Source organism: Euleptes europaea, chromosome 2 (assembly GCF_029931775.1).
Source record: "Euleptes europaea isolate rEulEur1 chromosome 2, rEulEur1.hap1, whole genome shotgun sequence".
Lineage (NCBI taxonomy): Eukaryota > Metazoa > Chordata > Lepidosauria > Squamata > Sphaerodactylidae > Euleptes > Euleptes europaea.
Window position 1 is genome coordinate 24205802 of NC_079313.1, and position 17652 is coordinate 24223453.

Here is a 17652-nt window from a genome sequence, read left to right on the forward strand (position 1 = left end):
AACCGCTGGAGATTCCCGGAGCCGAACTAAGCAGCTTCGGGGAAACACTGATTTAATTCTGCGAGTTTGGGGGAATCCCCCACGCCTTCCTCCTTTCTTTGACACAAGGGACTTAAGTTCTTTCTGCTGGCCAGGTCAGAAGTTCAAATCGTAAATTGCCCTGGAAGGGAGCTTTCTTTGTTTCAATTTGAAACAAAGAAAGCTCCCCTCCAGGGCAATTTACGATTTGAGCTTCTGTGGACTGGGCTGGGCAGTGGGCACTGGTCTCTGAAGAAGACTTCTGGCTTTCTAATCCCTGCTGTGGCCTGGAGTTGGGACCTCTAGCTCAAAAGATGCCCCCCCAGAGCGTGGAAAGCAGCAAATGGGTTTAAATGGCTATAAATGGCCAAAATTTTCGGGAATCCCGAATTCCTACCTACACCGATATAGAGGAATTCAGGGTTCGGGGTTCCCCGGGGGAAAAAAAGGCCATTTAACCCCGAATCCGAATTAAAACAATTTTTTTATATTCAACAGCCCTACTCTCCAGTCTTCTGGTACAACAAATGAATTTAGTGATAAGTTACATAGTTAGTAGATCAACAATCTCACATTTGAGTTCTCTAAGAACTCTCGGGTGCATGCCGCCAGGAACTGGAGATTTATTGGTTTTTAATTTCCCCAATAGGTCTAGAACTTCATCTCTCGTCCCCTTAATTTGACTCTGGTCTTCAGACTCCTTCCTGAAATAGTGGCTGTATCATGGGTACATGCCCCACACTTTCCACAGTAAACACAGAAATATAAAATTAATTGAGATTCTCTGCCATCTTCCCATCATCCTTTAGCAATCATCCACGGGCTCAACTCCTTCTCTGGCTGGTTTCAGCTCTCGCTATATTTAAAGAAATGTTTATTATTTGTCTTGATTCTTTTAGCAACCTGCTCCTCAAATTCTCATTTTGCATGCCTTCATTTCTTTTGCCAGAGCCTGAGGTCCCTTCTGTTCATTGGGGCAGATCTTCCATTTTTTAAAAGAACCCCCTTAACTTTTTATAGCTTCCTCGACTTGCGTTGTTGACCATACAGGAAATCTTTTAGACTTGGCAGCGCCTTTCCTAACCTGTGGAATGCATTCCATATGGGTTTCAATTAGTGTGGTTTTAAATAGCTTCAAGACTCTCTTGTGTTTTCCTTTGAGCTTCCTTTTAACTATTCTCCTCATCTTTGTAAAGTTTCCTCTTTTGAAATCCAATGTTACCATTTTGGAGTTTCGGGGTAACTTTCCATTGACATGAATGTTGAACTTAATAGCATCATGGTCACTATTCCCAACTGGTGTAACAACCTCTACATCTCTCACCAGGTCTTGAGCCCCACTCAGAACCCTACTTGTTGGCTTTGTGATCAGCTGTTCCAGGCACAGTCATTTATGTCTAGGAATTTCATTTCTGCAGCAAGACTCAAGCATGTGAAGGTAGTTGAAGCTTCCTAGTATCATAATATTTCCTGCTTTAGTCACCTCCCTTATTTCCTTCTCCATCTCAAGATCAGCTTCAAGGGTTTGACCAGGTGGATGATAATATACCCCCAATTTTAAGTAACCCTTATGGCCCAGCATTTCCACCCATATTGCTTCTGTTGGGGAGTTCAGTCCTCTAATGTTATCTAACATTGATTCTATGTCCTTTGATGTACAACACAACACCTCCCCCAACCCATCCCTCCCTTTCCTGTCTATAGATGACTGAATCTCATAGATTTTCCCCAATCTATCGTATTTCTGAAATATCCACATCTAAATTGTTATTTAGCATCATGCACTCCAGCTCCCCCATCTTGGCTTGGAGACTTTCAGCATTGGTATATAGACACTTATACTTCGTTTTTCTTTCCAGCAACCCTCGCCTCCCTTGGCCCCTTTATTGCCGCACGTGGCCCTCCAGTTTAAAGGATTAGATAGTAGGTGATGAAGAAGAAGAGTTGGTTTTTATATGCCGACTTTCTCTACCACTTAAGGGAGACTCAAACCGGCTTACAATCACCTTCCCTTCCCCTCCCCACAACAGACACCCTGTGAGGTAGGTGGGGCTGACAGAGCTCTTAATAGAACTGTATCTTGCCCAAGGTCACTCCGCTGGCTTCGTGTGTAGGAGTGGGGAAACCAATCCAGTTCACCAGATTAGCGTCCGCCGCTCATGTGGAGGAATAGCGTCCACCGCTCCAAACCACCACTCTTAACCACTACACCATGCTGGCGCTCAGCATGTGAAAGTGATGTGAAAGACCTCTGTCTGAGAGCTGTTGCCAGTCAGAGTAGACCATACTGACCTTGATGGACCAATGGTCTGATTCAGTATAAGACATCTTCATGTATTGTCTTCTAGTTTGTTTCAAGGTCCAAGTCCAGGTCAGGGTGTTATAACCTATAAAGCCCTAGGACCAGCATATGAAATGGACTGTCTCCTCCTTCCATATATCCCCATGTGCCAACTACAGTCTTTAGGCTGCCACCTACTAGCTATTCCCTCACTTAAGGTAGCCCGCTTGGCATCAGCCCATGCCCTCTCTATTGTACCTCTCACTTTGGTGAACTGGCTTCCTGAGTAGGTGAGAGGGCAGAGTTTTTAGAAATTTTCAGGAGATGCTGCGAGCTCGTTTTGCCAGGGCTTTTAGCAGGGTATAAAATGCAGGATTTTTTTGCAGGGAGGATAGGTTCTGGGGTTTATTTTGTTATGTTTTAAATTGTAATGTTTTAATTATGATTTGTAAGCCACTTTCAGCCATGATAAAAGGTGGGATATATTTTCATATATAAATAGGTTAGCAGGGTTTTCATTGGCTAGATCTGTAACCACCTGAGGTTGCACTCCCATCTATCTTCAGTGACCATCAAGATGTCTGATTTTGTGCTATGTATTGATCATCATGTCTTTCTTCCAAAACATTTTTATTTTAACATTTGAGGTTGTTTTTTTTTTTAATCCATACAAGATACTGAAGTTGTCAAGTATGACAGTCGAAAACAATTTGGCCAGCCCAAAAGGTACACTTGGTAGGGACAGCCTTACCATGAATCAAGGAGCAGCAATTGGCTCAGAAGACATATTGTTGTCATCATAGGACACGATCCACTTGGAACATCTCTTGTGATGTCTCCATGGACATAAACAGGAGTCAAGAAACAACACTGTGGCATTGAGTGTTGCTTCAGAGAAAAGTGGCTTAAACATGCTCTGTATAAATAAATGTCAGCGATATGTGTGCAAGATAATTTCCAGGCGGGTCTTATTAAATGTTTTTGCTGAATTTTCTGCATGCACGTGGGTGCTGTCATTTGACTTTTCTTCCAAAATCACACAAAACGCCTCCTCAAATCAATGGATTTAGGCTGAAGTAACTCTACATAGGATTACACTGTGAGAATCTAATCCTATGCACGCTTGCCTATGAGTAAGCAACACTGAACAATCACTTCTGAGTAGACATACATAGGATTGCATTAGTAGAAAAGGGCAAGAGTCCAGCAGCACCTTAAAGACTAACAAAAATATTTTCTGGTAGGGTATGAGCTTTCGTGAGCCACAGCTCACTTCTTCAGATACAGCTCACTGAAGAAGTGAGCTGTGGCTCACGAAAGCTCATACCCTGCCAGAAAATATTCTTGTTAGTCTTTAAGGTGCTACTGGACTCTTGCCCTTTTCTACTACTCCATGAATTCAGTTACACATTATTATTTGCTGCTTTTCTCCAGGAAATCTGCTCTCAAGATGATCTGTTTCAGGTATCTGAAGAAGTGAGCTGTGGCTCACGAAAGCTCCTACCCTACCAGAAAATATTCTTGTTAGTCTTTAAGGTGCTCCTGGACTCTTGCCCTTTTCTACTACTGCAGACAGACTAACACGGCGACCCACTGTGAATTATCTTCAATAGGATTGCATTGTTAATCACTAACAGGAATGCAGCCCTACACGAACTCTTGCATGAGCCTGCGGCTCACGAAAGCTCATACCCAACTGAAAATTGGTCTTTAAGAGGCTACTGGACTCTTGCCCTTTTCTACTAGAGTACAGCTAGGCCCCCTTGGTTGCCAAGCGACCTAGCGCATGCGCCTCTTGCGCCGGCGCGTCCCTTTCCACCTGAAGGCACCCAGAAACCCAGGGGCGCACGCGTCGTCCATAGCGCATTTTCCCCCGCCCCCCAGCAGAGCGCGCGTCAATCAAGCTTCCAGAAGAGGGCGGGGTTTCCTTTCTCCCCGCCTCCTTTGTTCCCGAGGGGAAGAGGGAGCCAATCAGATCCCTCGCGTAAGGTTCTTCCACGGCGGTGGAGGCGGGCGGATAGGGGCGGTTTTTTTTTTTTAACTGTCGTTGTTGAAACTTTATTGTTCCCCTTGACGGACAGCGTCCGTGCTGAGGGGAAGCGATGCGCTGACCGAAGGAGCTGAGGCGCCGCCGCCGCCGGGGACGGTTCAACCAGGCCGGCCTCGGCATGTCAGGCAGCCGGCAGCCGCCGCAGCACCCAGCGTCCGGGCCGGGCGCCGCGGGCCCTCCCGGGTCCTCGTCCTCCGCCGCCGCCGCTTCCTCAGTCACCACTTCGGCCTCTTCGGCCGCCGCGACGCCTCCGGGCTCCTCCTCCGCCTCCGCCTCGGCCGGGCTGGGGGTCCCCGCGCGGCCTGTGCTGGTGGCGCCCGCCGTCTCCGGTTCTTCCAGCGGCGGCCTTTCGCGGCTGGCTGGGCCCGGCCGGGCCGGGCCGGGGAACGGCGGCGGCGGGAGCGCCGGCGGCAGCAGGAAGAGGCCGCTGCTCACGCCGCTTTGCAATGGGCTCCTGAACTCCTATGAGGATAAGAGCAACGATTTCGTGTGGTGGGTGTTGGCGGCCGGGCCGAGGTGGGGTGGGGGTGGGGGTCGCCGGCCCCAGGGACTCCAAGGTCCGGGCTGGGGGTGGGTATGGGACGGAGCTTGTAAGCCAGTGATGGCGAGCCTTTTAGAGACCGGGGGCCCAACCTGCAACCCCAAACCCACTTATTGATCGCCAAGGGCCAATACGGCAATTTAACCTGAATACTGAGGTTTTCGTTGAGAAAAAACAACTCATACATTCACATATTTTGCGTTAAAAGAAAAACACAAGAACAGAGCTTTCAGTGATAACCAACAACTTTTTATTGGGAGGTAAAAGTTTGCATTTGGCCTGCTTTTGAACAAGTAGTGTCTAGTAAGGATCAGACAGGATCTGCCCTTGCTCTTCTGGCTCTATTGACTCATGAGCCCATGCCCTTTTGGAATGCCGCTTTTACGAGGAACTTCGATCGCGCTATATTTCCCCCCTTTTAATATACAAATCCAATGCCTCTGTGACTGACATAATGCCTTTTTTACTAAGCGACAGGGACCCCAAGGCTACATTGTCAGTGGCAAGATTTGTTTCAGTCCTTATATCCCTCCAACACTAGACATATGCTGCTCAAGATCAATTGATCAAGGAGCTTCTAAGGGATAAAAGGAAAGGAAAGTAAGGAGGTAGCACATACCCATCAGGGCTAGTAACCCGTGATGGACTTTTCCTCCAGAAATTGGTCCAATCCCCTCTTAAAGGCAACTAGGCTAGATGCCATCGCCACATCCTGTGGCGAGGAGTTCCACAGGTTAATTACATGCTGGGTAAGTGGGTGTTCCTCTTTTAGTAGGGGATTTCGCTGTAATGCGAGAGGCGCCGCAAAGCCCACGCTGTGGCCCGAGCGCTCTGCTCCCCTCCAGCTATGCCACGCTGTGAGCTGTGCTCCCCTCCAACCTAGCTCCTCTCTAACCCCACCACAGGAATCACCTTCGCCACAGACTCAACAGGCTGCCATCCGCGCCGCACCCTCACGCCGCATGTGAGCTGCCCTGCTGCATGTGACGGGAGGGAGGAAGCGCTCCCATTGGGCTGCTGGGCAGAGGGGCGGGCGATATGAAAAATGCCCTCAGGTGCGCGTGGAGAGCGGGAGGGGAGCAGCCTGGCCCCGCATCCCTCTGGCTTTCTAGTAACGAACTCAGGTGAACTCTGTGCTGGGGCAACAGCACGCTTGCCCACAGAAAGGGCTCTGAGTGCCCCCTCTGGCACTCGTGCCATAGGTTTGCCACCACGGTTGTAAACGAATGCGAGTGCGTTCAAGTGCTGATTTGTAGTCAGACATGTGTAGTTTTAGCTGGTACCCATTGGGACTATCCTGTGTATATTAATGAATTTTGTGTGTTACTTTTATCCCTTTTGTAATTAATGTTTATTGATATACTGGTCGTGGACTGTAATAATAAAGAACTAGTAAACGAATAAGAAGCCTTTGTGGGGCCTGTAGAGGAGCCTCAGCTTCTGGGAGCACTTCACGGCGCTTCCGAGGAATCTTTGCAACGGTCCTGTAAGGAAGACCACACCACGATGTGTTCCTGAGCGCTTGTGATTTACAAGGGACAGTATCAGGAAAGAGCAAGAGCCCAGTGGCACCTTAAAGACTAACAAAGTTTCTGGCAGGGTAGGTTTCGTGAGCCACAGCGCACTTCTTCAGCTAGAATGTGAGCCCATCTGTCCTTAAGTAGGGAAGAGTGAATTAGACACACAATGGCAACGTAAATGTCAAAAGCAAGTAAATGAACTTAGCAGGTGCGTTTGGATTAGGTGTGGTATGCAGAGGGGTAGTAAAAAGTAAAGTAAAGGTCCCCTGTGCAAGCACCAGGTCATTCCTGATCCATGGGGAGACGTCACATCCCGACGTTTTCTAGGCAGACTTTGTTTGCGGGGTGGTTTTCCAGTGCCTTCCCCAGTCATCTTCCCTTTTACCCCCCGTGGGTCAGGAATGACCTGGTGCTTGCATCTGCCCTGAATAGAGGCTATTCCTGTCTGCGGGAGGGGGTGGATCACCAGTCTTAGATCCTTCTGAGCTAGAGATCTGCCAGGACCCATGAAGGGCCAGACCAAATGATTTCGGGGGCCTTAAACAGACCCCAGGCCTGACGTTCCCCACCCCTGATGTAGTACTTTGCAGCATTGAAAAACTGCAAGAAAAGAACTGCTGATTTTTTTTATTTACTACTTTTTAGAGTTGTTCCTCTAACAAGGAGTGTGGCCTATGTGAGGTAGTTCGGTTTAGACTGTGTGGCTGGCCTAAGGCCACTCAGACAGCTTCCTGGTAGAGTGGGGGGTTCACTTGTTTCACATTCTGTCCTCACAACTATCTTACGAAATAGTTAGGCTGACTGGCCCAAGATCACCCGGTGGGATTTCTGGAGAGTAATGGCTTGAATTAGGATCTCTCAGATCCGAGTTCAACATTTGAGCTGCTACGTTGCATCGGCTTTACATGTTTGCTGTAAATACTGAGTGCTGCTATTATTCCAGTCCCCATATTTTCGTAGCCTCAGTGCCTTTGACTTAACTTGCTGTGTGAACTAATGCTGACTTACTGTATGTTGTTGATTGGGAGTACTTGAAAGACTTTAGTAAAAAACAACAACCCATCTTGTAAGGAGTTCTGTTACTTAGGTCAGTTGAGCATAAACTGAGTAAAACGAGCGAAAGCTGAGAGCAGGGGTAATCATACTAATGTGGAAATAAATTTTGTTAAGGTGCCAAATTTTGCTGTGATGTCTCTTGTATAGGACTAAAGCTGTTTTATTTCCCTAGCATGTAATATGGGCCTAATAGCATTGTGCTGCCTTGCAGGATTGTTGTAGCATTTATTGGGATAATGTATGTGAAAGTGAACATTCAGGAAAAGCAATAGCCTTGGCCTAGAAGGTAGGTCAGTGTTGTTCCTATATTGTAGACTAATTATGTGTGTAGATCTCAGTGAATTGATTGCCTAAGGCCACACGTTGAGTTCACAGCTGAGATGAGACTGATCTGGGGACTATACAGCTCCTGTCTCAGAAAAGCATTCATACATGTGCTACTCCTTCAACAAGTTAATAAATACAGGCTTTTATGCATTTTAGATGTTTAGTGCTTCATGTAAATTATCTCAGCAATCATTACATTAGGGATGTACCGGTAAATGTAATTTAACGTTTATATGTTTAAATGGTTGCTTTATTAACAAGCTCATAATCGGTCTAGGCCACATACGCATTCTGACATATTGGTAGCTCTGCTACTGGTGTTTGTTAAGAAAAACAACAACATTTTAACGTGTTCCTGGAGTCAGTCTCATGTGCAAACTATTAACAGTAAGGTCAACATTGGAGAAGACATATTCTGTAGGCATAGGTAGTAGAAAAGAGTAGGAGTCCAGTAGCACATTAAAGACTAACAAAATTTCTGGCAGGGTATGAGCTTTCGTGAGCCACAGCTCACTTCTTCAGATTCAGCTACAGTGTCATAGCCATAGGTGATCCTGGAATGTACAGGTAACTCCTTGTTTTCCAAGCACTGGAGAGTGTTTACAGCAACATATAAAAAATGAAAAACCTTTATTGCTTAATTATTTACACTCTTACCTTACACTCTAACCCTGTTAGGTACTTAATTATATTAAAATTGTGAATGTGGCGAGGAGGAGCGGGAACTGAGGCTTACCCACTGTGGGTTGATTTAGGCCCCCTTAACCTGATAAATGTACTCTCAAAAATAAATCCTATTGTGTTCAGTGGGGCTTCCTATGAAGAAGTGTGCAGATGATTGCAGCCCTGGCAAATACACTGAGACAAGATCTGAACTGGGGACTGTGTAGTTTATTCTGCTAGAGCTAGTTCACATGTACTTGCCTTGATGACTGGTAGCTGTATGTATCAACTGAAGTTTATTAAAGTTTGTGTTTGGCTTTGATGCGCAAGTTAATACATCTGTGGTGTTAGCTTTGTGATGGCCCGTTCACACTTGCTAGTTAATAGATTCTGTAGAGATGGATGGTAAACATAAGTGTGTGAACCAGAGTTTGGCTACTAGTTTTAGAAATGTTTTTTTAAAGCTATTAGGGAGAAAGAACAATAGAAGGAGCATAACTATGTGCATTGGTGAATTTGAGGTCTTTGCACCCTTCTTGTATATATTTCCAAATTGGAAAGTGTCACCACTTTTTATTGGGCTCCGTTTTATATTTTGAAGAAATGTATGCAAACTTTCTCATCCAAATTTGAAAGAATATGCTGTGTTGCACTTGTTTTTAAAATATTTGCATGGCATTTCTATGGACTTCACCTCTTTCTAATGATCTGAGCGTACAAGCAATTTGAACTATAAAACATGCTTCATTAGATGAGTATTCATGATAAAAAAAAGCCTCAATGAGTTGTGTAATTCAAAAAGCTTACATATTTCTTGTCCTTGGAAGAAAAACAAAATAACCAACAGCTCTAAATAGCAAACTTGTATGGCTGATAAAACTAAGCACAGTACATATAGTATGAGAGTCATCTTTTTCAATGTGCAGTCAATATATCTGATTTCTCAACATGGCAAGAACTGTGAATACTTATCCAGAGACTGGAGCCATGAAAAGGCAAGACAGGTGTTCTGCCCCAGGTGTGCAGAAAAATCTGACAACAACAAATTTGGGGTGGGGGTTTAAATCCCCCCAAATAATAGAAGCTGTAGCTGATGCGGCTTTTAAAGCTGATGCTGCTTTAAAAAACAAATAACCTCAGTGGCTGTTGATAGGTAGCCACAACATTATTGCCAGTCTTCAAGCCTTGGTTTCTGTCAGTAAAAGGCAGGGGGAGGGAGCAGAGCACTTTCCATGGCTCTTTTGGTGTTGGAGGGAGAACTCATTGGGGTCAAGGCCAGCAGCAACCATTGAGTGACTTGATACCATAGTGTAGCTCACCCAGGCCCTACTACTTGCTAGTGTTCAACAGCGGCCACCCCACGAAAGTCAGTGTGTGTGGTTAGAGTATCAGACTAGGATCTGGGAGACCTAGGTTTGAATCCTCGCTCTGCCGTGGAAGCTCACTTAGTGACTTTGGGCCAGTTACCCTTTATCCTCCTAACTTACCTCACAGGGTTGTGAAGACAGAGTCCTCATTGTGGAGAAAGGTAGGGTATAAATGAAGTAAACAAATAATATAGCTGAAGATGAGGGGCAGGTAAACATTAGGTTGGTGGGTGGGAAAGAGAGAAGGAAGCAAGGAAAGGTGAGGGTATGGGGTTGCCAGGAAGTGGCAGAGGGAATAGTGTGGGGAAGGAGATACAGGGGAAAGTGATGGGCCCCTGCAAGTCCTTGCAGGTTTCTCGTTGTGCTACTGGGCCCATTGTGGAAGCTTGCACTGTGCAAATCAGCCAGAGATTTCCTTGATAGAGGCTGCCACGGGGAGGGAAGGTGGGAAAGCTGGAGATGGGGGGACAGATAAAGGTAGGCTGGCTTGTGGGTGGGAAGGAGAGAGAAGGAAGCAGGGAGGAGGCTGTGGGGGCTTTCAAGAAAGGGAAAGAAGAAATAGTGAGGAAGGGAAAATGAGATGCCCCCTTCAAGTCCTTGCAGGTTCCCCACTTGTACATCACTAATTCTGTAGTGCTACACCAACTAATGCAGAACTTTATTCCACAGCATTAGCACAACCTTTTTCTTGGAATTCTACTCTTGTCCCTGTTTTTTGTTAGTATTTTATATGTATGATAGAGACTCTAACCACCATTAGTGATTGTGTCTTACAGAACTTGGGGAAGTGACAGTACATTTCAGATTCTTAAGTATAGAATCTTGTGAATGTCTTCTACATCTTATGTGGCAAGAATATTCTGAATATCTTCTTACCGTAATCTAATATGGCAATTTCTTTACTTAGTTGGAAGCTTTCAGTGATGTGCTGGAGTAGATGGACTTGCTGCCTCTGGCCCTGCCTGTCAGAACAGATCTTCCCCAAAAGCTCAGGTCTTCTCCTGGGGGCTAGCTTGATACTGGGGTTTTCCTATATTCTGGGTCTGGTTGACTGCCCCCTATTGGAACCAGTGTAGATTTCTCCCTCTAAATCAGTGGTTCTCAACCTTTTTCGAGTCGCGACCCTCTTTTACAATTGCCAAGTAACCTGTGACCCTTGTTACATTTGCATAAATGACATTTTCAATAGGATAAAGAAAACACATTTGTTTTTTTGGCAGTCCAGGGTATCCATATATATAATTACTTTAAATTTTAAAGTTTAAAACAAACAAGCAAACGGTACTACCACCTGTTGCACAGCGGCTGTGACTGTGTGGCGCGGCAACCTTTCCAGGCACGGAGGAAAGAGTGCCTCTGAGCATGCACTGTGTTCCTTGTCCTCCCCTCTCTCCCCAAAAACTCTTCCAAGCAGGCCGGGGCTCTCGCGAGGAAACCCCCTCTCTTATGACTGGGACACTGCTTGTGCACAGAACTGCAGTTATCCCTCAAAGCGGAGCTCCGTTTAATCACCTCACGAGAGCGAAGGGCCAGGAAAGTGCCGAGGGCCGCTTATCCCGCTCAGACCTTTCGTGCCTTTTTCTCCCCTCCGCCAGTCACCGCTCCTTCTGTGCCTCACCGAACCCACGTGCTCGAGGGGAAAATCCCGAACTGCGCATGCACCTCGACTCTCTCCCCCTTGGCCTTGTCAGAGCGGAACTGATGACTCAGGGCAGAAAAGCGAAGCCACACTACAGACATGCACACTTGGATTCCAGGCTGAAGCTCCCGCCCCACCCGAGTGCGGCTAAAAGTAAAAACAATGTGGCTGTAGCGGCCTCAAGGGGGACCGCCCTCTTCTCCTCCGAGACCTGAACTGGCCGAGCCAAGGGAGCTTCCTCTGCCTCCCACACATCCTGCCGCATCATCCGCCCGGCGCAGGTGCGACCGCGCCCAGGGCTGGCCCGCCCGCCTCTCAGCTGGGCAGCGGGGCTACAACTGGTGTGCGGCAGCACGCCGCCGCGTCTCTGCAGCCCAGCTCCTTCTGGCTGTCGGTCAGCCAGTTCCTCACTTCTCTGCTTGGGGTCTTCCCTGCCCTCACGGACGGATCAGGGTTACAGGGCGTCTGGGTTAGTCCTGGACAGCCCGGGATGGGGGCTGTCCCAGGACAGTGGTGGCGACCCCCCAGAAAACACTTCTCGACCCCCTTGGGGGTCCCGACCCCCAGGTTGAGAACCACTGCTCTAAATCCATGTCTGTTCCAACAAAGCAAAATGTGGGACAGTATATGAAGAACCACAAGGGCAGGTGGCTTCTGATCCCTTTCTGTTCCTGTTCTTCTTGTAGTCTCTTCCTCTTCAAACATTTTTCTCCTGCTGGGCTCCCTTCTAATATTGGAACTCAGATGAAGAAAAAGTGTCATTGGGGGGAAAGACTGCAGGCACATGTGTCACAGACGATGGAGTGTTCAGCCCCCCTCTACCTGTGTGGCCCTTCTACTCCAAAACTCTCCTTCCCTAAATTTATACAAGACAAACCTGCCATTGTCAGGTCTAATCTGGTCCTTTGGGATCCTGGTGATTGAGCAGGATGAAGCATTTGTGACTGAAGCAATCATTTCAGAATAGCTTTTACGATAAGGGGTGACGATGTTAATACTTCTGTATTGTTAATACAATCAGTACGGTAAAATTGGCAAAAAAAGATTTTCAACTAACTTCCAAGATACATCTGTATGCTTTGGTTTGGGCTGACATCATCAGAACAAGGCAGTTCTGATTTGTTGGAAACAAGAGTATGTTTCAGACACAATCTGAGCCATATTTATTTCTGATGAATTGCTTTCCAATATCCAGGTGCTACTGTTATACATAAAGCAACACACCTCTTGACACAGCCTTTTAATTTGCTGATACCCCACCAAACAAAAGCTCCTGGTTTTGTTTGCTTTAATTTCAGTGTTCCTTGCACATGTTGGTTTTCCCAGCATTTGCCCATTACTTTTGCAAACATCTAACTGCTGTTCCTTAAGAATTTCAGGCTGGCTGGATAGTTGTAGAGCTGTACATCAGACATTCACTGACCTCATTCAGAGATGGTTCTGTCTGTTGTTTTTTCCTGCTACCTTATGAATTTTTCAATATTCACACTATGTGTGAGTTGAGTGGCTGAGTGAGAAATCTGTTTCTTTTGTTTAGGTATGTACTGGATTCATAGAAAGGTATGTTGTTCGACTGGGTTCTAAAAAGCTGTCTAGCAAGTAGCCAGGTTCTTATCCTTTCTTCATTAATACTCCCAGCGTAGCACGTGGCCAGAGATTCCATGAAGTATTTCCCGAGCATTTGCTTTGAGGATGCTGGAAGCATATTTGCTAGTATAAGCCTCTCTAATATGAGAATTGATGTGGCTTCTCTGTTATTTAAGATTAGTCTAGATCAATTGTTTCTTTTATCTATCATACTTGGGGGTTACCACACTTTGTATTCCCAGCGATGTATTAAGAGTTTAAAAATGTTGTAAAAAACATTGCTTTAAAAGGGTTTTTGGATACCACGGCTTATAAATGGTTGGAAGATGTCTTCACAGCTAAAGGGGCCAAACAAAGTGCAAACAGTATTTTTTTTATAACGTTTTCAAACTGTTAATACATCGCTGGGAATACAAGTGCGGTATCCCCCATACTTGAAGAGCTTCCAAGACCACTAGTCTTTGTTCTACTCTAATATTGCAGGTCTGTTTTTGGCAGTGAGGTAACAAAAAAAAGTCAGATTTCGCTCATGCCTTGTTGTTACTTGTGTTATCTGATGCATGTAGATACATTCAGTCTGTTTGAATACAAGTTTTTTGCCAACTTGAGGCTAATGATCAATGTAGGAACTAGCCCTCAGAGCCAGATACTTTCCAAGCTAAGCAACTGCATACAGTATTTTCCCGTGTATAAGATGCCCCCATGTATAAGTTGACCCCTATTTTTTTGAACCCAAATTAAGAAATCATAAATTTTGGTCCAAAATTGGGGCTCGTCTTATACACGGACAGCAAGCGGCGAAAGAGGCATGTCGTCTTGGCCAGCTGGTGTTCAAACAGGCCACCCCGCCCGACAGCTGTCGGGTGGGGTGGGTGGCGACCAGTTTGAATGTCGGCCGGCCAGGGCGGCAGGCCTCTTTCGCCACTGGCTCTCTTCCTGCCCGTCAGCTGTTGGGAGAGGGTGTGCGCCATGCTGCCAGAGTAGCCCCCAAGCCCGAAGGTAGGCCTCGGTCTGCCCAGAGCCTGCGCCTCCCTTACAACTGGCAGTTGGCGGGACTCCCCTCTCCCACAACACCCTCCGGGACTTGTCTCACTGCACGGGGAAAATGTCGCCCTTCTTGCAGCTGGTAAAGAGGTTGCTGGTGTCCATGGCCCGGCCTGCGGCGCTGCATTGACCCTTCCTGGGGGGGGGGAAGCGTCGAAGGAGCAGGCAGCAGCCGAGGCCGGGACGGATGCAGCGCAAGAGAGGTGATGGCGGATGTAAACACGGCCGAGGAGGCGATACCAAGCAGAGCAGCCCGGGCCTGCTCTCCTTCCTTCTTTCCTTCTCTCTCTCTCTGTCCACCCTTCCTAGGTGCCCACCCCTCCCGACAGCTGCCGTTGCGAGCCTGGCCGCCCTAGAGCAGGCAAGGGTGCAGGCTCGTCTGTGCACCACTGGCTCACTAGGAAGGGCCTACCTTCGGGCTTGGAGGCTATTCTGGCAGTGTGGCCCGCACCCTCTCCCAACAGCTGACGGGCGGGAAGAGAGCCAGCGGCGGAAGAGGCTTGTCGCCCTGGCTGGCCGGCGTTCCAACCGGTTGCCCACCCCGCCCGTCAGCCGTCCATGTATAAGTCGACCCCCCATTTTGGACTAAGTTTTTTTGGAAAAAAAGGTCGTCTTATACACGGAAAAATACGGTATGTTCTGTGCAAATCAATTCAAGATTTGTGTAACTTATGACTCTTAAATCATAAGACTCCTGTTCTATATGATCCTAAGTGTATTTAACCAGTTAGTCCCATTGCCTCCAATAAAAATCTGTAGAATTATGTTAGTATATTAAAAAGTGCCGGATGTTAGAACATTGTATAGTACAGAAAACGGGGTGACTTTCAGCAACCGTTTTTGACTTTATGTTACCTTATATGTGCCTGATGTCTGCTGGCAATGACACTTCTGACATACACTAGAACAGTAATTCTCAAATTTTTAGAAATGGAACCCACTTCTAAACTTTATCTGTTAGGAGTCCTACAATAGCTTTATGTTCTTTACCCTTCCCTTTGTATAAATATAATAAACGTGAAACTGCAAGATGCAGCAGCCATACCTTACTAGCCTTAGCCTGCCTGCCTTTTCGCCCCCATTCCTGCGTGTGTCTCCCTGCAGCCCTTCCACACTCATAAAGGAGAATTCTACCAGTCTTTCTCTTCTCTGTTTCAACCTACATGTTGCAGGAGCAACAGCTCTGAATGGCAACTGCAGCTGGTGATTGGTCATCTTTGCACAAGGATCTGCCTTGTCCTCCAGACCCATACCTGCTTTCTTCCTGCTTCTTGACTGGGTTTTTCAAGCTGAGGAGAGGGGGGCAGCCTTTCTAGGTCAGGCAAAGGCCCTGTGGTTGCCATGGCCAGCATCTGTGCCAGCTTCACTGAAAGGGTGTCTGGGCCTCAGTAAAGCCAGCCAGGCTGCTGCAGTTGCCATAGCACCTCAGTATGATCTAGGAAAGCTGCCCCTCCGCTTGGGAGACAAGCGTTCTGGCTGGCTTTGTTGGGTGGCAGGTTGATTGACTTCAGTGTTGGGACCAAGGGCTGTACAACATATGTTGTTGCAACCCATCTGTAATTAAGGGCTTATAGTTTGGGAACCGCTACTCTAACAATTTACAATTTTCATGCCTAGCAGCGTGAACAAGGGTCTTATTAGTGTATTACTGAAGAACACTGTTATTATTTCTGTGTTAGAGATGGGAACATATTCCTGCCACCTTAAAGAAAGGGTGCATTGACCCTGCCGGGGGGGGGGGGAAGCTTTATTGAGAGCTACTGAGATGAAAAATATCTAGAACTACTAACACATATATAATATATGGAATATGCTCCTCCAAGGCATGTTACCAAATTTTGTTCTGTTGTAGAAACAGTATGGGCTAGGAAAGAGCACAAGAAGTGGAGCTATCAGCTAAACAACAAAGAGCAATATCCTATGAAATAAAAAGGCGTTAAAACAAAGCTTACTGAAAGTTGCAGCACTTTGCTAAGTAAAAAAAGGGAAAAATAGATAGCCTGCACCATTGTAAAACCTGTTAAAGCTCAAATAAAGACCATTGCAAAGCTGATTTTAAAGCAGATGGATACATTTTTGAAAGCTGGGATCTTGTGCAAAAGATAAAAACAGTTATTCCCATCACAAACAAGGTGAACCACTGTCTCCCAAGAAGATAATCTGACAGGCTCCCATTCCTAACTGTCCTTTCTTCATCACAAGCCACTGACAGCTCCCTGTCCCCAGGATTTCCATATTCAAGTAAGGTAGCTCTGCGACCCCTGGCAGAGCAGGCTGAACGCCTTCCTCATGCCTACTTGATGAAATGCTCCCTATTAGTCTCTTTCACTCTTACCTTGACCACAGTCAACATGGGAAAATGAAAGAGCTAGCAGAAGTACTCATTTCAGTTCCCTTTGCACAAACATAGATGTTAGTCCAGTTGATTGAGCCTGTCTGGGTCTTTGAATCTCATGTGAGTTTTTTCTTTGGTGACCTTTTCTTCTAGAGGCTGCATGAGCTAGCTACTCTTCAGCAGCTACCTGTTGGAGACCACTGACTTAAAGACTAAAAATTTTATTCTGGTGTAAGCTTTTTTGAGGGGGATTGGGGCCCACTTCTTCAAATCTTCTAGTACACAAAAGTTTATACTAGAATAACATTTTTTGTCTTTATGGCAGTAAGACTTATGGCAATAAGACTTGATTTAAATCATGGTTTTCTACGTTAAAAAAACTCATTCTTGCTGGTATAATCTTAATATTTACAACCAGACGAAGGATTCTTTTTTAGAATAATAACTTAATTAAAATAATCCAGACAGGGTCTCTTTCACAGCCTGATGTCATTATAGATTTTCTCCTACAGGGAGAGAATAACATGATAAACCTCAGGCTATACACACAAAGATCCCAAGATTTTACTGCTTGCCCCTCCGTTTTCACACATAGCTTCTTGTGCAGATCTATTCCACTCCAATCTTCTATTCATTGAAACGTAGCGCTTAAGAGGTAAGGCGTTGTTTTTGTGTATATAGATTTGCAAACAATGGGATTAAGGTCTTTTTCTCAACTCTGTATGTTTATTTTATAACATTTTTACTGTGAAGAGGAGGCATGTTAGAGGAGGCATGTTGGGTCTGCAGACACAAATTCACTGTTTTGAGACCTGCAAAACCAAGCATCTGTGATAATAACTTCTACATGGAAAAATTTCCCAAAATAATCTTACAGAAACCTCTAGAAGAGTATGACTTTGTGAATGGATTAATAGAATTCATTTACCAAAAAAATTAAACATTGCATGAATGTACAGTCTCATGCTGCATAATTAACAACTAATCCTTATTTCATGATGAATAACCTTCGGACTATAATGTATCTTAAATAGAAAACTATTTAGACTATTTTTAGATTTTTCCCCTCAAAAAGGATTTTATTTAAAAAAATCCAATTTAAATTTTAAAAAATTGATAAAAAAACAAACACATTGATCTTTATCCACCCTGCTTTACAGTGCCACAAGACTTTTGCTTATTTTTTCTGTCACAGATTAACATGGCTATTTGTCTAGAACTAAG

General features: G+C 45.8%; 1 protein-coding gene across 1 annotated transcript in view; it reads left to right on the forward strand.

Annotated features, from left to right (window-relative positions):
• Positions 1–4467: 4467 nt before the first annotated feature.
• Positions 4468–17652, forward strand: part of COP1 (COP1 E3 ubiquitin ligase) — a 198609-nt gene continuing 185424 nt past the window's right edge. The window contains exon 1 of the mRNA XM_056844706.1: positions 4468–4841. Within this exon, the coding sequence (XP_056700684.1) occupies positions 4468–4841 (374 nt within the window). The remainder of the gene's footprint in view (positions 4842–17652) is intronic.